This window comes from Gopherus flavomarginatus, chromosome 1 (genome assembly GCF_025201925.1).
Source record: "Gopherus flavomarginatus isolate rGopFla2 chromosome 1, rGopFla2.mat.asm, whole genome shotgun sequence".
Taxonomy (NCBI): domain Eukaryota; kingdom Metazoa; phylum Chordata; order Testudines; family Testudinidae; genus Gopherus; species Gopherus flavomarginatus.
The window spans coordinates 185,042,295-185,067,482 of NC_066617.1; the positions used below are offsets into that span (position 1 = coordinate 185,042,295).

The 25,188-nt window shown below is 38.4% G+C and overlaps 2 protein-coding genes across 11 annotated transcripts in view; one reads left to right on the forward strand and one right to left on the reverse strand.

Moving 5' to 3' along the window:
• The window catches only part of LOC127055132 (uncharacterized), a 1,051,551-nt gene that overhangs the window by 728,561 nt on the left and 297,802 nt on the right, over window positions 1-25,188 (reverse strand). The gene's annotated exons all lie outside the window — the stretch shown is intronic.
• The window catches only part of GBE1 (1,4-alpha-glucan branching enzyme 1), a 302,275-nt gene that overhangs the window by 258,393 nt on the left and 18,694 nt on the right, over window positions 1-25,188 (forward strand). For all 10 annotated transcript variants that reach the window (XM_050958316.1, XM_050958334.1, XM_050958362.1 and 7 more), the window contains 3 exons: window positions 2,083-2,267; window positions 3,627-3,755; window positions 23,250-23,369. In XM_050958316.1, the coding sequence (XP_050814273.1) occupies window positions 2,083-2,267; window positions 3,627-3,755; window positions 23,250-23,369 (434 nt within the window). The remainder of the gene's footprint in view (window positions 1-2,082; window positions 2,268-3,626; window positions 3,756-23,249; window positions 23,370-25,188) is intronic.

The following is a 25,188-nucleotide window of genomic DNA, read 5'->3' on the forward strand; positions in this document are numbered from 1 at the left end:
GGTGACCTAGCATATACTTTACTGGAACCATTCATTTTAATATACTTTATATTTCCCTTCCCCAAAACACAGATTTTAAATATCTTTCCCCATACATAAAGATTCCTTAAAATATTGAAAAGCTTCTCAGAACTTTTGTATGTGGTATTAAGATTGCAGTAGGCTGCTGCAACTACCGGATCACACAAGTAGTCACTATATGCTGCCTATATTGATGGTTACCCCTGGCATTCACGTAGTGCTTAAAGATTACCCTCCCCAGAACCCAGTCAGGACAACTAACAATCAGGCTCATGGTCATTTAAAACAGTGTCAGTCGAGCTAGAAATAATTTTGAGGGCACCATGAGATCTGTGCCTCACTTACTAAGTACATTCATAGCATTATTCCAATCCTGGTGGTGCACTAACTCCCATAGTCTTTGTGACCCTAACCAGAGTCTATGAAGGAATGTGTGAAAAATACATTAAAGGAATTACTGAAATTTCACCAAACATCTACTCAAGCTCTAGTATACACTGCGTTTTGGTTGAGGAGGAGGAAACCAAACTATCTCCTGGATACTTAGTCTATATATGCAGCAACATCTGCTACCTTCCACAATATGTGACACCTGGAAGGCCTTGAGGACATGTCCAAGGTGGCAGATGTGAATGTGGATTATCAAACAGGCATGTGTAAATTTCCATGGTTCAGGCTATAGGAACATTAGTTTGGTCAAAGAAATGATGAAAAGAAAAAAAAGAGACAGCTACAGAAAATATATAGTTATCTGCATTAGAGATGTGCCAACACATGGCATATTAAATTTCATGTTGACAAACATAACCATTACATTTCACATTCAGCTCAAAACCATAAACAAAAATATGAATTAAATGGATCAGAATCACAGAAGGTCTTTGACAATGGAATAATAGTGAACTGCACACAAACTGTATTGACAATATGGTGAGAAAATTAAAAAAAAAGATATTGAGGTACTGTTATAGAAGAGAATTTGCATCTAATCAAATTTAATACTCTCTTTTAAGAGCCAAATTAGTATATTCTCCAGCTGCGATCTCCCTATTATTTAAAAGATGTTGGAGCACATGGAATAGTATAGTGAAAGATGGCCAAAACAAAAAAGCAAACAACAAACCCTCCCCCCACAACCCTTAAGTCAGATAGTATATGTGCTGTGAAGGCAGGTAAGGAAATCAAAATCTGTCAAATTAAGGAAAAAGTAAACACTGGAATATGAATATATAGATATAGCTAGTATAGATACTATTGAATGGGTTAGACAGTAAGACTTCAAGTTAGTATTTCCACTTTTCAAAACAGAAGAAAGTGCATACAAATCTCTAGATGCAATATTTCTGAAAGATACAAAAAACAGTAGCTGGTCTTTTCTGAAATAGACAAAACAGATCATGAACTGAAAGTGCTAACAGGGAAAAGGGAGTTTAATATAATGTAGAAATTCAATAGAAGGTTAGGTAACTTGTTGAAGACAGGAGAGTTTTCATAAAGTGGGTTTTATAACCTTTTGGTGGGCTATATATCATTTTTTATACCTGTTTTTTTTGTTTTTATGACATATATTTTGGATAACATGAGAAGCTGGATAGTCTTGCTTTGTAAAGTCAGTCTTAAGAGCAAGCAGTCCAGCTATGATATATAAGATAAGAGTGGACTTTAAGAAAACATTTGATCTTCCATGACAAGAGAGTTTCCAATTATTAAGACAAAAATCAAGAGTAGTTTTTAGACTATGGTATGGATAAAGGTAGCTCATATTTGAGACAGGAATACCCTTTTCTTTACTCAATCACAATTACTCTATCAGTTGTCTCTCCATCTCGAGTGAGAATTCACCTCTCACATAATATCATGCTTGATTGTCATCTTAGCACTCACTGAGCTGACAATTTACAAAAAAAGGCAGAAGGCTTTTTAAATCTAACTTTGAAACAAAAAGAGAATGAAACAGGTGAGTAACAGTGCTGTGGACAATATATGCTCAGGTTCTCAGTATCTCTTATTCATGTCTATGTATATTTCTTACCATTTCCTAATGAATATTTTTAAATACAGGTAATGAATTTGGGCATCCAGAATGGTTAGACTTTCCCAGAAAAGGAAACAATGAGAGTTACCATTATGCCAGGAGACAGTTTCATTTAGCTGATGATCACATTCTTCGCTATAGATTCCTAAACACATTTGACAGAGATATGAATAAATTGGAAGAAAGATTTGGCTGGCTTGCATCTCCCCCGGTAAGCTATATACTCAAAATGTTATGTTTTAGTCACCAGTAGTGTACATGTGCAGAATTACAAGAATAAAATTTTTGCATATAGATTTTATAAATAGCACTTTATTATACACTGTAATGCTCTGTTACATACTTCAGATTATCAAAACATGTCACTGAAGTCTCTTCTGCAGATAATGAAGATCTGGAACAGTGTCCTGTTTACTTTCACAGGGAGCTTTTTATTATTTTTGCTTCTTCATTTAGCAACTTTACTTCAGATTTGTTAAAGCAAATAATAAAACTCTCTGCCTGGAATCCAATTGAAAGATTGCTTTCGAAATGTCTTAATTGTTTTGACAATTTGTTTTCATGTCAATAAGTATTCTGTCATCAGGAAAACATTTTCCATGTAGTGTATCTTATGTTATAGTCTCCTGAACTTCAAGCTGTCAATGCTATATTTGCAGTTATACCTGCATATTGTATTATACTTCTTTTGTTATAAAACTTACAGACTAGTAGCCTTTCTGTAGCTTCTCAATGTCAAATAAGTTTTAGATTGTATTATAGCTTTGGGGCACATACTCACTAAGTATTACTAAGTATATTCTGTTCATAATACTTTCTCTTTAAAGGACTGTTTGAAATGGCCATGTAGTGTGTGTGTGTGTGTGTGGTTTTTTGTTTTTTTTTTTTTTTCAGTGTGTAGCTTTAACAAATGGATAGAGCAAAGGTATTATATATGGAATAGTTTTTTGTTGCGGGTCATACGTATCCTAGCATGGTTGATCATCAATGCCATTTTCAGCACTAAGGGGCAAATAATGATCCTTCCCTATATGCACATTATGCAACACAAAAAAGCATCCTGCTTATTTAAAATCTTCCGTTCAACTTCTAAATGACCCACAGTGGAAATGATGCTGATCCAGACTAGAAAGAGTTTGTGAATTTCCTTTAATTTAAAAAAAAAAAAAAAAAAAAAGAAACACCATTTTTGAGAAAAACCATGTGTGGACACTGATGCATAATTTATCTTTGCTTCAAAAGAATTCTCTTCAGGTTTCATTTTTTTTCAGTTGCCACAATAAAATGTATATTTGACTTTTATTCCATCTTTTTCTTTTACATTTTACCTAGCTGTTTAAAAATTAAAGATATAGTTTTCTGATCTGAAATCTTATATGAAGTTATATACTCTGAGAGTCCACAGTTTAAAGCTGTATTGATCCTAGAGTTTATCTTTTTGTCAGCTTTGTTTTTAGTTACATTGCAACTTTGCTTGAATTTAACTTCCTATTGTAGTGCATTTTAATTATAAATAGGGAGTATATTATTTTTGTAACAACTAAAATGTAACTATCTATTTTCTTTCCAGGCTTTTGTGACTGAAAATCATGAATCTAATAAGGTCATCATATTTGAGAGGGCAAATCTAATTTTTATATTCAATTTCCATCCATCTAAAAGCTATACTGAATACAGAGTGGGTGCTGAAACTCCAGGAAAATATCCTTTTGTTAACTTCTATGACCTAGCATAATAGTAAAAAGCTTACCTTTAATTTTATGTTAAATTTGAATACAGACTTCAATGAAAAGGTAAGAAATAATGTTTTGTTTACTTTTTTATATCTGCAAAATAAGCTTACATTGTTCGATATCGAATAGTGTACCGTGTAAAAAACAAACTGTAACGTGAATGTAGGTTCCTAACTATGCTTATTTATGATTATCGAACAGGAAGTGCAAGTAGAAGTAGCAGTTTGATATCGTGTGCAGTTCTTATTCTAATGCCCTGTTTTTAGTATGTGCTAAGCGTGGTGGTTGTTATTACAGAGTGGAAACTGAGCCTCTAGATGGTTGAGAGGAGCCTCCCCACGCTGCAGTCCTGGTTAGGCCTTGGCTAGTGAGTGAGAACACAACTTCTGGGTCTGACAATTTGCTTTGTGAACTTGGGCAAATTATTCCATGAACCTGTGCATCAGTTACCTATCTGTGTAAAAATTATGCTAGTCTGCACTACCTGATTTTTCATAAAGTCGTTTGAGGTCTGCATATGGAAAACAAATTCTTATTAAGTGCATTTTAAAGATGGCAAAACTGAAACAGAAAAGTTAGTATGACTAGACTGGCAGGCCCTTTGTTGCAATAGATTAGAGCTTGGCCTGCAAGCCAAATGGCCTGCAGATTTACAGTGTAATTTTATGGATATCTTCCACAGTTTTAAGCCATCATTAAATCCAAACTGAATATTAGCTTTATCACTCCTTGTTTCCAAGCCTTCTCTGATTCCAAAGGTTCAGTACTCAAACCTGCTTTTGGACTTGTATGAATTACCAGTCACTGTTTTAAAAATTACTGTGGTATTCAGTTTAGAGCCTCTATTCCCAAGTATTTTTAGCTGGTTTTATTTAAAAATTGCTTAATTTGAGCTGATTCCCATAGTTCCCATGTACTGCAATTCTGTATTCAATGTAACACTCTTTATTGTTGTTTAACGATCAAGATTTTAAAAAATGAACACATAGTAATTCCAAACTGTGTCCCTTCCTGTTGGTATCAGGCCCTACCTCAAAATGGGTGAGGTAGTGTCATCAAGTACTTGTGACACTATCCTGGCTTCCTTTAAATTTATAAACAGCATTTCTTTTTATGGCCAATCGTTTCATGATTCCTGAAGTTATGTAGAAATATTTTTTTTCATTGTCAGTGTCCTTTGTTTCACAGACTGAATTTATTTTGTTCAAGCCTCTCAAAAAAACATGTCTTGTATCTTTTTGTAGCATTAGTAGCTCCTTTCTCATCATAAATAGCACAGTGATTTGTACTCATAGATTTCAGGGTGTATTGCTTCCGTTTCTGCTGGGCCACTGCATATGACAACAGTTATACAGGAAATTCCACAGCTTCCATTCACTGGTTTTAATGTGCACTTCCACATGAGTTTCAATAAATTCATCCCTTGCTAGTTTGTCTTCGGCATCTTGGCAGGTTCAGTACCATATCTTGGGTGCAGGCACAGTCACAGGAAATTTGATGTTTTTGTTTTTTAATTCAAGCAAATATTCATGGAAAATTTTGTTTTGAGTTATTCATACAGTGGTAGCATTTTCTCCTGTCTTTTTTAAGTTGATTTTGGTTGCACACATGAGTGTGCATGTGTGTGTTGGTCTTTTTACATTTATTTTGACTCTGGAAATCATTAGGATTTCATAAAGTGAGAATAGCTCAAGCATGTGAAAAACATAATTTGTTATAAAAAGGACAAGAACAGAAATGATTTACTTTGCAATTTTATCTGATAAGCGGTTTCTTTTAATATGAGAATCCCATTGCACAAGGCACACTCTTGCCTGTTAAGTGTGTGTGTGTGTGTCTGTCTGTGTCTGTCTGTCTGTCTCTCTCTCTCTCTCTCTCTCTCTCTCTCTCTCTTTCTCTCTCTCTCTCTCGACAATTGAGGCTTAGTGTCAAACAGACCTCTGATCAAGAGAGGCTGTCGTTGAAACTCTGAATTAAAGCTTTATCACACGGTAGTCTAATACTAGTGTCATTACATTTAAGCCTATTTTTAATTTTTTTTCCTAATGGATTCATTTTTCTGAAAGATGCCATTTTATGTATTTTCCCCTAAAATATGGTGGTTTTGGTTCATAACATTTCTCCCAAACCATGATAAATTTGATCTGCCTCCTCTGCTAGGAATTCGGGGCACTCAGTGCTGTTGCAGCGCTTACTTCCACTGGGCAGAAGTTCTGCCTCTATTTGCTGAATTAGGTCAGGAATTGATATTCTCCTGCTGTATTGTGCTATGTTAAAAACTGGGGGTTTTAAATAAGTTTTTGAATAGTAGTGACCATTTTTTATCTCTATCAATTCTCTGCTTCCCTCCCTGCTGCTTCATCTTTATCCCTTGGGGTACACCAGTGCAAGACTTCCCTTCTAAGCTTCTTGTAACCAGCCTCCGCTTCTACTAGCTATGGCAGAGCTGTCTAAGAAACAAGCAAGTCCAGAAAGTACACCATTTTTTAGTACAACAGAGTGTGAACTATGGCCCTCCTGCTCTCAGCCTCATTAGCTTTGGGTTTCTGGGTCTCATCAAGACTGTGGCTCCCTCTTTTCTGTCCTCTGTGGTAACTGTGGTTCTAAAGCAGACAAAAGGAATGCACAGCACCACCTATGCTCAGGCAGAGATTCCCAGCAGGTGCACAACCACAAACAGCCAGCTCACAAAGCAGGCCTGTTTGTTTGTTTAACGGTTTCTAAGAGCCAAGGGAGTCTTTCACAGCCATTCCAAAGGTAGACATGGCAGTTGCTTACCTAGGCAAGGGCATGGTGATCTCTCCAGAGGGAGACTTCTTTCACAAGGACCATGCTGAAGAGTATCTTGTGAAGGGGCTCTGAAGCCTCAGTTGCAGGTCTTAGACCCTCACATGCCACCACCTATTTCACAAGCACCACTATGTTCTGGCATTTCTCCTAAAGAAAATATTCCTGGTCATAGCCTTTGTCATAGATATATTATTAAACGCACTGTGTTAAACTGCATGCTCTTTGACTTCTTGTGCAGTGATCATCTGTAAATAAGACCTTGGACAGCAGACAGTCATTCTGCCTGGGGAAAAGTTGAGTGAGATTTTGTCAGAAAACAGTGGCAGATGAAGAGTATCTCTTCTTCCTTCAGAAAAGCATAAGTAAGATGTTGGTTCTCCTTTCTCCACTTCTCAAACCAAAGATGTCAAAGAAGAGAGCTAGAATTAAGCCTAAAAAGCTCAACAGGCTCCATAGAGAGCTCAGCATGACTTGTATAGGATGTTTCACTAGCCAGGCATGCATCAATGTGGCAGAATCTCCCATGTGCAGGAAACCTGGGCTCAATGAACCTTGAACAGCTGGATGCTGGAATTAATAAGGCACAGGGATTTATTGAAACACTCTCAGAACTGAAAGCCCCTTATAGCTATTTATACTTTCCGTTGCAAGAGATCAAACAAGGCAACAGTGGGCGTACTAGTGGAGAGGGGTCATTGATGACAGCAGTGTTTTAAGTACTGTGTCAATTAGACATGCTCTAAGTAGTGCTACCATACACAGGGCTTAAAATACTATGGGTAGTCAGTGGTCAATCGGTACTGGGGCTACAAATGTTCCTTGTGCTGGTAGAACCGGTGTTAGTAAAGGTGAGGGGGTGGGGGGGGATTCCAGAATTTCCTTAGTGTGGATAAGGCTGTGAAATACCTTTATGGCATTTCAGTTCTAGAGGAGTTAAGCTTATTTTTGGAGCTTTAAGTCAAGAGTATAAACTATTTTATCAGCTAAGCAAGTCAGTGGGAAACCCTGACTTATGTTCTCTATAGCCAGAGGAGATATAAATTATGTGCTTTGATTTCTTTTAGGAGCATTAAATTTTTTTAAACCATTAATCAATAAAAATAGCTGACTTGGACAGTTTATGGGCAAAAAAAAATCACAAAGAGAAGCTTATTTTCTCCTTTTCTGTTTTGACTGAATCTTTTATAGTAGTCCAACATTTATATTATATTTATTATGTAAAAATGTTTTTAATGCCAATTTTAAATGAAATAGTTCTGCATATTAACAGCTTATATACTTTTACTCACTTATCCTAACCTTCTTTATCTCCTCTCAACTATCCAAAATCCTGATTTTTAGGCTTCCGTTCTTAAAATTACTTTTTAAGGGGGAATGGCTTTTTTTCATAATTTTTGCTCTGCAATTAAAGTCATGGATTTTTTGATTCAATTTTCTAGTAAAACACTTTACCCATAGATAGGTATGTAAGAAAATGTATTTGGGGGTCTGTAAATTGGAAATTTTTCATGTTTTGTTTTTATCTAGAATGCTTTTATGGCTATGTATTATTAATTTAAAATATCATTTAGGAGTTTTTCAATCTTCTGAACATTTCTTCCACTAACCATCCCTTATTCTTCATTTGGAACTTCAGTGTGAAATGCAAGTATTTAAAAGCTTGATGATTGATTTTGGAAGCCAGTGGGCTTTCATTTTGGCAGTCTCGATAGAAAGGTCTAGATCTGAATAAGTTTGAGTAAAATGTTCTCACCCACCGATTTCAGTTCTTCCAGAACAAGATTGAGGTATATTGATGGGAAGTGTTAAGAAGGTTATACTACCCATATGTATGTTAGTGTTTGGTTAGAGGACTAGATGAATGCAATGTTCCTTCTGGCTTCAGAAACTATGATTGTGCTACTGCTGTCAGTCCATCAGCTTTTACATGTACCAAATTCACATTTATTAAATGGGGGATTTTGGCTTATATTATTGTCACGAAGCATATTGTTCATTTGTGTATGAGAAATTAGAAATCTTGCCATAAGTTCTGCATACATCCAGAGGTCCACCTATTAAGAGCTCATTGAAGGGTGAGCTGCAATTTTAATAATGAGACTGGCACTAGACTATGAAATGTTGTGGTGCAATATGAATATCTATTAGCTCATCTATCCCTAAATAAATGTGTTTTTTTTCCGTGTTCATGTTTGTCATTGCAAGTTCCCATTTGCTGATGAAGATTAGGTAGAAAAAACACAATTTTAATGTTACCAGGAGAAATGGTTATTTAATTACAAGCCTACCTTTTCCCATATGACATGAAAGTATTAAAGCATTTACAAGCTGGAGTGAATGAATACTAAAGTGTAGCATGTTCATTGTGGGCATGGATTTAGGAGGAATAACAATAGTTGAATCAAAAATATAGATGTGACCTGAAATCTCAGGAATATTACTATTAAAATGCTGCAAGATGTATTTTTTTCAAATGCAAATTCAGGCTCTCTGACATTTGCAACCTGCACCTAGAGCCTCTAATGAGCAAATAAGGTCACTTGAATGAGTCACTGGAGTGTGATTGCTGAAGGCAAAGATGTTGCTTTGTAGCTGCTTGGTTTGCAGACTGCTTTGAAGTGCAGTTATGTAACTGTCCCAGCCTTTTAGAATTCATGCTTTATAAAACAAATAAAGACAAAGAACTTAATTTAGGATCACCCAAATGCCAAATTCCATCAAAGTAGTTTATATGTTAAGGTTAATATCAATGAATAAAAAATATCCCATACAAATATGGGAATGTATTATGTAAAACTTTATTTGGAGTGAAAAAGGCATAAGATTCTAATAATATGAATCTATTTGATATTGAAAAAGTGCATGCTATTTCCTGCTTTCTATTTAATACTGTAAGTGAAAGGAAGAAGCATTTCTATTTGAATTATATTTAATAAAATGTGCCATTTTAGAAGCAGTTTTTATGAGAGGTGGACTATTTGAACTAACACATTTTTCCTGTCTAATTTGCTTCAGGTTGGAGACAGATGGATTATCAACGTCTAAGTCAGTCTCCCTTAGCTATGAGACTGTCATTAGACTTTTTTTTAAATTAACATGGAATTGCTTTCCTAATTTTCTTTTGTTGAAATATTGTCACATTCTTCCTGCAGTTTAATGGTTATGACAGATTAGTACCCCAAGCTCGATTTGCAATAAAGAGCCTAAGGCTGTGTCTACACGATGCAGCTTTTCGTGGCATGGCTGTGCCACTACAGCCATGCCGCTAAAAAGCACGTAGGATAGTAGGATGACCAAACAGCAAGTGTGAAAAATCGGGACTGGGGATGAGGGGGTAATAGGAGCCTGTATAAGAAAAAGACCCAAAAATCGGGACTATCCCTATAAAATCGGGACATCTGGTCACCCCCGCTATTTGTTGGCAAGAGAGAGCTCTCCTGCTGACAAAAAACTTCCACCCCCAACAACCGGCATTAGCATTGTCAGCAGGAGAAGACTCCTGCCTACAGAACACTGTTCACACTGGTGCTTGTCTTCAACACAACTTTTGTCTTTCGAGGGGGTGTTTTTTTAACAGCTCTGAATGACAAAAGTTTTGTCTTTCACTTGCCAGACAAAGCCTTAAGACTTAACTTTTGTTTACTCTACACTAGAGGAATTTGACAAAGTGCAAAGGGAAAAAGTAGTGAGGAAAAGTGTTTCCTGTGTTTTAACTTATTGCATCGACTCTAGTAATTTCAAATTGTCTAATGAATAAATACTAAGTCAGATATAAGGTTGCTTTTCTTTTTTCAAAATATTTTTGCCTCTGTTCTAGGTACTTACTAGTTTCTCCTGAAATACCCACAGGCTATAGTAACAGCCTATACATTGTAAGGACACCACTGATCAGCAGAGGTCAAGAACAGGACATTCTTATCTTCTGTAAATATAAGAAATTTGAAAAGTATCCTGTTAAAATCCAGATGCAAACAACTCATATTCAGGAGTGTCAAGGCGTAAACAGATAAGGTGCCCTTTATAAATAAAACACAGGCAGACTAGAAGATTACCTTTAAATAGTGGTGCAGAAAATGTCTTTACTTTTTTTCTTGATTTCAATATAGTTTTGCAAAGAAAAAATAAATCACTTAAAATTGAAAATTACAATTTTTTCTTCAAACTTTATTTGTCTGCTAGTTAACAAGTAGAACACATTACAACAAATATTTTTTCAACTCAGGCTGCTTTTTTTCTGGATAGTCAACTTATCAAAAAAACACTATCTCGTTATCACAAACTTTGAAATAAACAAGTTGTGACTTCAAGTGTAGGACAGACTAAAGGACCGAAACTTCAGCTGAAGTGAATAAGTGCTTTAGATATGTTTTGAATATGTATTCCATATCTTATTTCATATACTTCCTGTAACTTTAATATGTGTATATTTTTGTTGATATTCTGCTTTTGGGCTCAATGGAAATGCCGGGACATGTAGGGAGATGTTCAGGTGTGTATTTAGCCATATTTCTTGTATGGATATCCATCCAATGTGCATCTAGTTTGCGCGTGCATCTCTGTGTAGAAAATATGAGAGCGACATAAGTCAGATTTGATATTTGGTAGAATTAAATATTTAAAACATACAGATACAGCTCTGAGTGTCCACAGATGCACTATTAAAAACAAAGAGAATACAAATTAACTCAATGTCAACAAGATCCTCTGAACCAAACAAAACCAAAGTCATTTCCTCCTCTGTTCATACAACCAGTTTCCTCTGAACAAGCCACAGTCTTGTCCTCGAAGTGGACAAATGAAAGTTCTGTCAAACTAAGGAGGAGAATTAAGTTCCAGAGCCAAGAACTCTCCAATGGGAATGCTTCTCCTCCACTTCTTGGACAAATTCAACTCAAGCCAATTAGCTTGGTGCGCAATATAATCTTGAATTCTTGGTTATAACACAAAGACAGAGGCAGACAAAAGCATATTTATATATCGTATTTTTGAACATAGTGCATTTTACATAGTTGGATAACAATTGCTAACTGTTGAAGCTTAGTTAGATAGAGGGGTCTCAAACCCAGTTTACTTTAGGGCCAATGCCAGTTCTCAAATCCTCCCAGCGGGCCAATAATGTCACTGAAGATGGTGTTCGCACCACCTCCCAGCCTGTTTCCCACCCTTTTCCCTCACTCCCTTAGCCTCATGCTGCCCAGGCTGACTCAGCCCAGTGACTAGTGACCCTACCTCCATGGCTGACTCTACCCAGCAACTAGTGATGCTACCTCTGTTCCTCTCGCCCAGCCAATGGGAGCTGTGGGGGGTGATGCCTGCAGCAGACAGCCAGCAGCATGCTACATGGGTCTCTCTTCCACGGCTTCGCTGGTAACAGCAGGGATAGGGAACTGCTTGCAGGGAGCTGAGTGCCCGAGGTGAATGACACGTTGCCGAGTGCAACACCTAGGAGGTTCCCAGGAGCAGCAGGATGGAGCAACATTCGGGGGAGGGGCACGTGAATCTCTCCTACCCACTCCCCTCATGCCACCCCCTCCTCAGGCGGCAGCTATTAGGGCTGGATGAAAGAACTTTTTTAAACATTTCCATGGGCCGCAGTGGGGAGGTTCTCGGGCCACAGATTGCCCGTAGGTCGGGACTCTGAGACCCCTGAGCTAGAGCATGAGACAAATGTTAGGGAACTTTATTTTTGCTTAATGTAATTCCTGATTTTGAATTGCAGTACTACTATTGAATTACCATTACAAACTGCATTTCTGAATAGGCTAAAACACGGAAGTGTAAGAAATCTTGGTCAGTTAATGATAGACTTAGTTAAATGTCTACACTTGTGATGCTTACCCTTTACTAATTTCTACTCTGTTGTATGTTGTTGACTCACACTGAGTGATATTTTTGATATGTGAATTTGGAGATATTGATATAATTGGCTAGTTAATACTGTTTCATGCTAGTCTACAATTTCTTGCCACTGTACCTCTGTCCTGACCTGGAGAAATCTAGCTATTCCACTTCTGACTCTTGCTCCAAGTGCAGGCTGCTGGTGGTGGTGGGTCAGCTTGCTCAGGTGAGACCAGATAACTGAATGTTCATTTTGACTTAAGACAGACAAATCCTATTCTTCAAAGGACAAGGCTGGGATTTCAAAAGCGCTGAAGGGAATTAGGCACTCAACTCACATAGATATTATGTATATTTTTAAAAAAACACCCCATGAGTGCATCCATATTTTTGACTGTACACTGATACATGTGCACTTCTTGTGCCACAACCCCTCTATTGTTCACATCTGAAGCCTGGGAGCATGTTCTTGAAGGACAGTCTAGTTCACAACAGCTGCCACGCATGAAGGGTATCTGTATATACACATCTCAGCTGTAATATGGCCCTGTACCCATTTTACAGTGCAGTGTGCACAGGAGAAAAGGGTATATACCAGGTCACTTATCGATAGCCTTCGAGGGCCATTCTCACAATACCCTTTGCTGCCTGACTCTTACCCAAAAGCGTAAATGTCACTGACACCTTCCCCACATGGCCAGTGGTAGTAACAGCCTGTGCTGAGCACTTCAAAATAGTTTTCTGCTGAAATTTATTGTCAGTACAGGTGATCGTGAATCATGGTTCGAGAGCAGCCTTCTGGTCTCTCTAGTATGCACAGGTGCTCATCAATACGTGGTTCAGAGTTGATTGCCCTCTATGACTTCATCTGGGTCTGCAGGAACAGTCACCTGCACCACGAGATTTCATGGAGGCTGAAGGAGGTAGCGGTTCACTGCATTCCATCCTAGCGCCAGGAGCGTATGGAGCAGCTCAGGCTCCTTTACCAGAGAGTGAAGGACTCTCAACAGTCTTCCCTGGAGGGGACTTAGCACATGCCCATGCTATGGTGAGCTGGATTGGGTGCTCTCCAGGGTGGCAAGTACGGAGCCTAAAGTGACTAGTCTCATCAGATATCAGGACACCGATAAGGGACAGGACAAGGAGACATCGGGACCTCGGAGGAATTCCCAGAGGAAATGCCAGGAGACATGAAGGAAGAGGAGCATCTAAATCTGCATCTCTACCTAGAAGACCCAGTTGAAAAAGACCCCTTGGAAGAGTCTGAAGACCCAGAGCTGCTGTAGGAACCAGAATCTGATACTGGTAAGTTTTTTACAATGGATCCCCATTATCCCCAACAATATCCCCTCTTGCTGTGCTGCTGCACTCACCACAGCCTGGCCTCCATGACACTACACCCTCTCTCTATCCCAACATGGTCCCGGAGCAACACAGGGCTGTAGTTCAATGATTTTAGTCAACTCCCATGAACCAATGTAAAGCATTGAGCAGACATGAGCAGTCATTGTGCCTCTGTCTTTGGATTTCTAAGCCAGCACTCACAGTGATGGTCCCTGGGCAGTGCAAAACAAGATGATGGGAAGTGGGTGAGAGAGGGAAGGAGCAGATTTTAAAGGGCTCAGGTGGGGAGAAAGACCAGTTTCGTGGCACTTATGGTTGTGCAAAGATCCAACACGACCTCTCTCCCAGCTTCCCGCGCTGAGCCACTCTGTGAAAGCTGAGAGAAATGGGAGTGGGTATAATATCTACTTCGGGGGTAGTGCAGACATAATACCATGTCCCTTAACAGTGGAGAGGTAACTGGCTTGCAGTGTTAACTTGAAAAGGTCAAGGAAAATTCAGCAAATATATGCTTCTGGAGTCACTCTGTTTCCCTGTATGTTTCAATGCTGTTCACTGGACACGGGCTGGACTTCCTGTCAATGCAGGGCAGATTATGGGATAGGCAGATATTTTCTGTGGTTTTCTGTTCCATTTCCATGGGAACACAAAATGCTAGTTTAGATACAGTCGGTTTCCTCTCAAATTGCTGAATTATGCTTATAGGATTGGGTGGCAATTCAAACTAGTTCTTCAGGTGTCGCAGCAGGGTTCACCAAACCCCTCCACTCAGGAATACACTGAAGGGTCACCATTAACAGAAACATCTCTCTGGCATATGTGGCCAGAGGTCCTCCACAGTGCTGGAAAATCACTTCTCTTTTGCATTCTGGTACATTCAAAACTGCTATGGTTGACTTTTAAAGACAAAAAAGGTGACTGGTAATGTTATCCCTGAAGGAACCGAACCACACCCCAACAGGTCTCTTGGTACACTGTGAGCATTAGAACATTTTTACAAAAGTATTGCAGGAAACCATTCCTTTTGTGTGGCAGAAGCAGCACCGCAGCGATAGCAGAGGAAGATGAAAAAGGACCCTGGAAGACCTGCTTCTTGGCATAGATAAAAGGAGTCGAGCAGTTCAGCTTCCTTTGGGCAAGGGAGGAACAGGCTCTTAAGAAGGTCAAGACATTCCTGCAAATGGAGAGAACGCACACAGGCAGTGAGAGCATGCACAGAGGGAATGGGTTCATGCAGTCCCCAGTCCAACTGGTGGCAGAATGCTATAAGAGCCCACCTGCCACTGTGGTTGCTGCTTCTCCCTAGGAATAAGAACCACCTTCTCTACTTCCTCTTTCAGCTGTCACCTCTACTTCCTCCTTCAGCGGCTGAAGTAGTGAATCCGTCCACCACTCCGATGGGGAGGAGCATGCCCAGCAAATCATCATCCACAGGCATCCAAACTCCCTCACAGGGGAACCCTCCAGTCCAGAGCATTCAGGAGAAGAATAATGAGCCCAATCCTGTCCTGTAGCCCAGCCTGTGTTTAGCCCTCAAGTCCACACAGGATATATCCCCAGTAGTCCCCCTGCACAGTATTCTGCATCCATTTCCCTCCACCTCCTCTTGTCAGGCTGAGGGACAAGGAAGAGGTGAGGAGGTGTCCATAGACATCAGTGTTTGCCCACTTCTCAAAAAATTTGACTTTTTTTAGTTAATTTGTTCCTTTTAAAAAACATTTTAACTCTAGACAATATTTGGTCCTGCCATGAGGGCAGGGAACTGGACTCGATGACCTCTTGAGGTCCCTTCCAGCCCTACAATCTATGAATCTAGGTTCGATAAATGTTTGTAAATAAAAGTTACTTTCACTCCATTTGTATGTGCATCTTCTTTTCTGAGAATGATGTTTGGGATGGGGTGGCAGAATTCACAGCACATTACTGTGAATTCTTAGAAGTCTGCTGCCACTAAAATGCAAACAATTTCATCCTTCCCACAAGCCCTCTTCTCCCCACACTCCTGCGCCATGCATTTGCTAATGTGTTTTATTTAAGGGGGTTCATGATAGTGAAATAACTGTCGCTGTCCAAAGCACCAGAATGAAAAACAGAAAACAGGTTAACTGAAACGTCTTTGTGGCTTAAACAATTTGTGATAATACAGACAAGGGAAACAAAACTAAATTAACATTGAAGGTTTCTGACACTGAATGTACTTTTATAACTTCTCCTTTCCCCTCCACCACCACCAAACACTCACCACTGAAAACCACGGGAGTAATCCTGCATAGCACTTGATAAGTGCTGTGAGCAAAACATTGTGAGGAAGGAATGTGTGAAGTGCCTATCAAAACCACCCAACTTTTAAAAATTACTTCAACAATGCTTAAAGGCTCCCCATAAAGTTACCCGAAACAGAGCAGTTACCTTATAATGAAAACATTGCTCAATGCTGCCCTTAAAGTGTGTTAAAACTCTGCTCAGCACAAAACCACAGCCAAAAGTGTTAACCTTGAGGACCCTTCTCCAATTGTATTCTTTCAGTTAACATTTTAATGGTAGCTGCAGGGGATTGAAACCCACCATGGTGTCTTGCAACAAAAGTACTGGCTAGAATATGTGCAGGATGGCTAGGAGATGGGATTTAATCTAGAGCCATTTTTATTAAAAAGAAGAAAATCTTTTAGTGACTTTGTTTTCTCTCTTTGTGTTGCATTACTTATTTTTTATTTTCATGTTTTTAATTGTTGTTGGAAGAATATTATAGCTTAACAGAAAATCATTTAATTTAGCGTTTTGCTTCCATATCCCTGATGTGTCAAATACTGTTGTTCAGCGTGAAATACTTGATTCAGAAATGTTCATTCTATTTAAAATTGTGATTTTTTTAAATGTAATTAGTTGTATCTGAAACAAGAAAGCCTTCACATTGTCTACTTGTAGAATATTGAGCTGAGTAAAAACCAGTACTGAATTCTTTTAACTTTTCCCAAATAGCCTTTGAGAGGTGCAATAAACTATTCCATTTTCAAATCTCATTAGTTGCCTGCACATATTTTGCCAATTAAGAGACCCATACTGTAGATTACTTTATAAGATCTCATGGGATAAAGCAAGTTTGATCCAGTTTAATTGCTGATTTAGGGGTGTAGTCCAGACATTAAAGGCTTCTAGATCTTCAAAACTAACAGCAGTAATTCCTGCATCTTGTATTTTAAAAAAATAGAAATAGTTCTTTCAGAATTCTTAAGCATTATATTTCACATTCATAATTAGACAAGGATTTCTGCTATATATAAAATTTTACTAATAGAAGTTTTGTATTATAGACAAATTTTCTAGCCATCTTGGCAAATGTTTCAGAAACCTATTCCTGGACTGATATTTTTAAGTCTTTTCTATTAAATGTGATTCCTATTCTTAGGTTTCATTTGCACATCTCCCTCTGGTAGAGACATGGCTTCTCATATCCACCTGTATCGTTTGTACCAAAGATGACTTCATCATTTTTTTAATGTCTTTTCTTGCACACAAACAAGATTTAAGATCAGGTCCTTCAAATAAATGGGGCTGAGCAGCATTTTCTTTTTGGAATCTGGCAAAATTCTCTAGATTTTTCAAGTCTGATTGAGGTAGATGAAACTTCAAATACTTTGTCCAAAGAGATAATGGATGTTCTCCAAATAACAAAGAATTTGAGGACAAATCTATAGTAGGAAATTGCAGAATCTTGTAACACCGGAATGTTGAATAACTTTTTACATTAGAATATACAGTACAGTGTGTTTGGACTGGAATGCAATTTAGTGACTTCAGTTAATGTGATAGTGTGCATGATTTAGTATTATCAAAGAGACTTATGTAGACCATCCCATAGTACATTCCCTAGTTAAGGAGGATTAAATATTTCTTGTTCCCTTATTTTTTTTTAAATCTTAAATTGTTGTTAGAAAAGAGCAGTAGAGTGCTACCAAATGAGCTAAGAAAGTCAAATGCAGAAGCTGAAATCCTCATTTCCAAAGACACCTGCGCAAGTGTCCCCTCTAGAGGATGAGGTGGGAAATGCAAATGGCAATTAATTTGCTAGAAGAAAGATGCCTACATGGAGAAATCCCAAAGAGTAGTCACCACTGAAAGACAGGGAAGTTTGAGTCCAGAGTTGAAATGGATGTGATGAAAGGCAAAGCAAGCCTGAAGAAGGTGATAAGGAAGGAAATCATTTCTGAAAAAACGTTACAGGGAGTGGGAGGGTAATAGGCCTATATAAGAAAAAGTCCCAAAAAATGGGACTGTCCCTTTAAAAACGGGACATCTAGTCACCCTAGATTATTCTAATGGCAATGTTGCATTAATTCCAAATTTGGTTGAAATAGAGGTGAAAGAACATGTGGCAATGATCCCAGTGTTTGCAGCCCAAGTGGTCAGGCTGTGTACTGGGGTTCTTCAGGGGTGGGCAATGAATTGTTTCCCTTTTCTTCCTCTTCATTCCTGAGACTGGATCTGGAGCTTCTCTATAGTCAGTAATGCAGATCTGAGTGCTCATACCTCTTCGCTCTTCTGCTGGAGCACATTTGTCTTTAGTCCCCTCCTGCATGACTGTATAGGCTCCACAAATCAGCCCTACCTCTGCAACTAGTGACTTCTAAACCAGTTGGACTGGTTAGTGGGGAAGACAGCTGAATTTGTTTCTAAAGGAATGTTATCTGGATACTTGTTATTGCCCAGCTGAGGAAAAGAGAGCCTCTTCAACTTGGTAAGGAACTTGCCATTAAAGTCTGCCTCGTGGGGCTCTTTTATGTATGATAGAGAAGAGCCAAGTTATTTTATTTTACTGTATTTAATTGGGGGTGAGGGTGTGTGCGTGTGTGCATATGAGTCAAATCTGACAGTGTGGAAAGGAATAGTTAGTTTATAAAGAGTTTATAATCTATGGGTTACATCATTTTACAAGGGGTCAATGCAAGTTCTGATCAACTCTGCCTAAAGAAGAGCTCTTAAATCAGACACACTGCTTTCTTCCCCAGACCTGAAGGAAAACTGTGTAGCTCAAAAATCTGTAGCTTCCATCAACAGAAGTTGGTCCAATAAAAGATATTGCTTCACCTACCTTGTCTGTCTCATAAATAGTAGAATTCTGTTTCTATGTTAGAAGTGACGTTGACGCATAAAATACAAATTATGCTATTTTACATGATTTGTATTTACTTAGTGGTGTTTCTTGTGTCATTAAGCATGCATAAGATTAAATTTAATTATTTGCGTTAAAATATGTATTTCAAAACATCATAAAAGCATAGTAATTCAGTAATTAACGTGGTAGATAACAACAGCCTTTCCATTCAAGCTCTCTGTATACAAGGGTTTACTGGTTTTGCTGCTTTTCTCAGTTGTATTTGTTTTAGGACATTTATAGTCAAGGCATCCAACTGAACAGAAATCAGGCTTTATTTCATAGTCTGGAGACAAGTTAGTATTCCCAACACTTTGTAGCTGAAACAAAAGAGGCTACAATGCAAAAGCAAATATTTCTGTTACACACTTAATTAAAAGGTATAGCAGTCATTGAAAGTTTTAATGAAGGCAGCATTCACAAATTTGGATGCTCATCCAGCTCTCCATGAGGTCTAAAGTGGAATGAGAATCATGAGTTTACCAAACTATACATGTTCCTAAAGAAATGTATAATTTGCTAGGATTTTAAAACACATTTGAACCATATTAACGAGAATGTGAATAATTGTATGGATGTTTGTTATGGGATGAGGAGAGAGAGTGGTATTTATTAGATATGTAAAAGCTTTGCTGGAGATATTTTCATACCCTCAATTAAGAACATGGGATAATTTGTTTTAATGGTAACATAGCCATGAAGATTACATTTGCTGTTAATAGTTTTAAAGGAATCATCAAAGATGTCAAATCTTTCAACAAGATCAATAAATTATTAAATATAATGTATACTGTAGATCACAAAAGCAAAGAGTGAAATGCTTGAGGGAGACATTCCCCCGCCATGTTCATAAAATATACAGTGGCATATCAGCAGTCTTTGCCGAGGCTAGGCTTGGAAAGGTACCAGGGAGAGCCACTAAAAGTTGTAGTTTATGGTTATTTATGTGGTTCATGACAACAAACAAGGGGTAATTTGGACATATTTATAAAATAAAGGGGCATATATATTTGTGCAAGTGTACAGTTGTAACCTAAGGCTTTGTGGATCGAAGCTGGCAATAAAGTACCATTTAGCTAACATTCCAAAAAAATAAGAGATTTTGTTAGGGCATGCTCTGATAACCAATCTTCTCTGTATTAGCCGGCTAAACCTTCTAGAAAACACACAATGGCTTAGCAATCTCTGGCTTACTCCAGTGATTGCCTTCCCCACAGAAAATACTGTTCATGGAGGTCATTGGTGTCTCTAATTAAAAGCTTAATTGCTTTTGACATTTTAAAGACTTTCTGCTAAAGATCATTCTTCTTTCCAAAGAAATCACTGTAATCACATGGACTGAATGATTGAAATATCTCAAAATAACATTTCATTTACTTCTAGATTTGTCTGCTTTTTCTATTGTCACTTTTTAAGCACTGTCTTTCTTGTTACTAGGCACTTAAATTGAGTGGATTGTAACTTTGAAGAAAATTTCTAAGCTTCATCAACTGATATAAAGAGAGTAGTGCAGAAAGATATAAATGATAGCAATTCTCCTAACATCAAAATCCTTGGACTTTGAGCAGGCACTTTACTGAAAGGCTGAGCAAACACAGACGCCTTAGAGCAGTTTAAGAGCTATTGAATGAAAGTGTGTGGCTTTACTCTGCTGTAATCCTATTAATGTAGGCCTCCATTGAAACAAGGTTCTTCTATGGTTCAAAATTAAGTGGGTGGATTACAAAACACTGTTTCAGACATGTTCCTATCTGCTGTGTGTACTCCAAGACCAAAAAATAGTACAGTTTAGCTAAGATTGAAAGTATGCCTCTGTAACTTAAGGGCCAAAAATATTACAGGGATGTTAGTTATCCTAAAATGAAACTTTACGAATTCTGGAAATTAAAAATTAAAGTTACCGCTAAAAGAAATCCAAACATGGTAAGTTATTGAAATATACAATTAACCACCCCCACCCTCACCCTCCAAGAACCTAAACTCTGTCCAGTAGTGTGTGCAACAACCATATGATTACAATTAAGGCATCTGACTAAATGTGACCCCAGATTATATTAAATTGTGAAATATATATTGTGACAAAGTTCCTCTTCTACCTTGATGAGTCCTGCGCTTATTGGCGGATTTGCTCACCTCTGTGATCTTCCCCACAGTCTGGGTCAACTCCTCCTGTGTCTGATCAGGAGTTGGGAGGTTTGGGGGGAACCTGGGCCTGCCCTCTACTCTGGGTTCCAGCCCAGGGCCCTTTGGATCACAGCTGTCTGTAGTGCCTCCTGTAACAGCTGCATGACAGCTACAACTCCCTGGGCTACTTTCCCCATGGCCTCCTCCAAACACCTTCTTTATCCTCACCACAGGACCTTCCTCCTGGTGTCTGATAATGCTTGATTGTCTGATAATTCCTCAGTCCTCTAGTAGCACACCCTCTCAGTCTCAGCTCCTTGCGCCTCTTGCTCCCAGCGCCTCACACACGCTTCCTCTCCTCTGGCTCCTCCCCGCCTGACTGAAGTGAGCTCCTTTTTTAACCCAGGTGCTCTGATTAGCCTGCCTTGATTGGCTGCAGGTGTTCTAATCAATGTAGCTATCTCCTCTGCCTTCTAGAAAGATCTTAATTGGCCCCAAGTGCCTTGTTTAACCTGGAGAAACTGCCATTTGGTTGCCACGGTACTAGGGATTTGTTTAGCCTGGGGCTAACATACCTGTTCCTCAGTACTTTACTGTAGCCATCTGGCCTTGCCCCCCCCCCCCCCCCACACACACAATGTAAGGTAATATTTAACTTTTACTTTATAATTGTAAAAGTGCCTGTTCTGATCTTGTGAACCCAGGCAGGAGGAGTGGTCTCCCCACTTATCAAGAAAAACTGAACAAACCATTGTGAAACATCACATTACAAAGACTTGGTTAATGGCCTTCTCACAGCTGTAAGGGTGCTATGTGCAAAGAGCAAATCCCTTCATCTTGAATGCTGGAAGAAGAAGAAAATAAAACAGGGAAATACATTTTTTTATCCCTCTTTTGATGTTTGGATTCTCAGAGGGCTGGAGCTGGGAAATAAAGCAGAGATCCCCAGGATCAACCTGGGTTAGCCCTAAAAGACATTCTTTCCTGACAGGTTACAACTGCCACCTTTTTGGAACCATGGACTATAACTCATTTGTGTATATATGTTGCCTGTTTTAACCTTTAAATAAGTCTTTCATTTCTTTTTTCTAGTTAATCAATCCTTAGTTAGTTTGCTATAGTATTGGCTACAAGCACTGTCTTTGGTATGATATCTGAGGTACAAATTGGTCAGGGGTAAGTCTCTTAGGACTGGAAGCAACCTGAATGTTTTCTGATCTTTAGTGTATGGCAACCAACTTTCACTGAGTCCTGCTTTCCCGAGTGGCAAGATAGACAGACTGGAGTGCCCAAGGGGACTGTGTGTAATTCCATGGCAAGACTGTTATAGTGTTTCAGTTCACTTTTCTTTTTAACCAGATTGATGAAATCTAATTATAGAACATACAACCAGTTTGGAGTTTCTGCCCTGCTTTTTGACAGCCTGCCCTGAGGCTGGCACTCATGGTTGTGAATTACTCCAACAAGTGTGACAATTACATCGTGGTCATAAAATATATCCTTGGATTTGTACAATTGTGGACAGACACACACTGTTTTAAAAAAATGTTTTCAGTTAACAATACATTTATTTGTCCCCCAAATAAAAACAAATAGGTTTCTGTACTGTGCCTCTGGTCAGAATTGTATTAGTTAACTTTGTATCAGTTTATTTAGACAAAAACTATATATTTTCATCACTATCAGATGAACTCACCTGATCCAAGACACACTGAACCCAGTTTAAAGTTGACAATATACCACTAAATCACAATAGCCTATGATATTTGGCTATTTATCACTGTCAAGGTACTTTAAGAAATACTGGTTTTAATCCAATTCACATTTTGTTCATTGTTTGTTCTATTGAATGATTGGTGTAGTTAATCATAGATATCTGCCTAAACTAAAGCATTTAAAAATATATAATGTCTGACAGGAAATTGCAAAAGACAGCAGATCACATTTTGTCTTTCCTAAGAATCTGTCATAAGATGGACATTTCAGTAAGTAGGAAAAAAGAAATTCTATAACTTAGTGTATAAGAAAACACTAAGATACAAGTGTGGAGTTTCTGTAGTTGACTAAGTATCTCTTCTCCATCCCCCTCAACTCTCTTCCTCTTCTTAAATGGTTTCATGTTTTTTGTTTTAAATGTTGGAATATATTGATGTGCATTGCCATGCAGCATTTTTCTGCATTTAACAGTGCTAGTTCCTTAATGAATTGTTTTAAGTATAAAATTGCACTGGATTCTGATGCACCAGAATATGGAGGACATCAGAGACTGGACCACAATACAGAATACTTCACTGAACAATATTCACATAATTTTCGATCTAATTCTCTTTTGGTAAGTGTAAGTTTTCTTTCTGTTTTAATTATGTAACTTATTTCTCAAGCAATTTTGATATATTTGGAGTCAACAACAAACAACTGTAGATATATTGAAATTTTGGCCATGGCTACACTGGCACTTTACAGCACTGCAACTTTCGCGCTCAGGGGTGTGAAAAAACACCCCCCTGAGCGCTGCAAGATACAGCGCTGTAAAGCCTCAGTGTAATCAGTGCTGCAGCGCTGCAAGCTACACCCGTAAGGGATGTGGTTTACGTGCAGCGCTGAGAGAGCTCTCTCCCAGCGCTGGCACTCCGACTTTGAAATTTCAAGTGTAAGCCATACCCTTTGTTTGTCTGTTGGTGTTTTTTTGAGGGAGGATATTGAAGTCTTCCAAAATCAGTGTTTGCATGAAAGTAATAGATTAAATTAAAAGCCACTGGTGATGGGTATGATTTGTTTTGATTTTCAATTTGACATTCCACTTAAATTTGCTTGCACCTCCCTAGGACAAAATTATTGCTATATTCAAATATTATTTGCAGAGAAAGATGCATGAAACTATTTTAATGTGCATTTGAGTTATCACTGTGATAATCACCGTATTCATTTGCTTCATTTTCATGTATGAGTAACCTTGCATGCTTACCTTGTGATTAGAGCTGGGTAGAAACTCTCATTTTTGCATTGCCGCTTCCCAACCACTACTACCCTCCACAAATTTGGATCTGGGCAAATCATGTGTTTGCAAGAGGCTTCTACTTCCTTAGCTGGCAGAAAAAAACTATGTAAGGTAGAATGGACATCATACATTCCCACAAAATGACCTGAGGGGGCTCCAGCTCTAGGCTGAAATAAGGGTTCCACACACTGCCACAGATAGGGTCGGGTATATGTAATAATTTCTTTGGGCCAAAACTTGTATAATTCTTCTGTCAGAAGCTGCCTTTCACCAAAGCAGAATATTTATTGTGCTTTATTTTTATATATATCAATTTTACCATTTTTCCATTCTGAGATTTTTTGTTCCATCTACTAATGATGCCTGACTGTAGATACAATATATTGTATAACCATTGTCTCCTCTTGAATGGCATATGTGAAGTGACTTGGTTGTCTTAGCCAAGTTTCTACTGGATAAGTATCTACATTACAAAAAACTACAAACACAGGTGGCAATCTTGTTCAGTCTTAGTAGAAACTAAGATTTGAAAAGGCATGGATATTATTACACTCACCCTTGGAAGGGAGCCATGTGGTTCAAGATAGCCACATTGGTTTGTCAGCATGAGGAAGTTTGTACTATATCTCTGTACTAGACTTATATCATAATCATAGAATATCAGGGTTTGGAGGGATCTCAGGAGGTCATCTAGTCCAACCCGCTTCTCAAAGAAGGACCAATTCCTAGGCAGATTTTTGCCCTAGATCCCTAAATGGCCCCCTCAAGGATTGAACTCACAACCCTGGGTTTAGGAGGCCAATGCCCAAACCACTGAGCTATCACTCCCTCACAAATAATATCATAGTGTAGTAGATTACACTGTATCATGTGAATGCCTGTACTGTTTCTGCTGTGCCGTACCTCTTCTGAGGTTAAATGGAGGACTTTGGTTCCCAGGGCTGCCCCCATCACCTGTTTTTTGAGCACTAACGTAATTTTGTAAATTGACAGTGAAGAGTGTTTCATTGTTTTTGTGAGAATTATGTGTTTCTCAGCCATTTTCATTGTGGAAAAGTTCTTTTCACTTCATCATGTCTTTCCTCAGAGGATCGTGAAGACTTTTATCAACATTTATTTAATGTGCCCTTATGGCGCAGGTAAGTATTTCTAT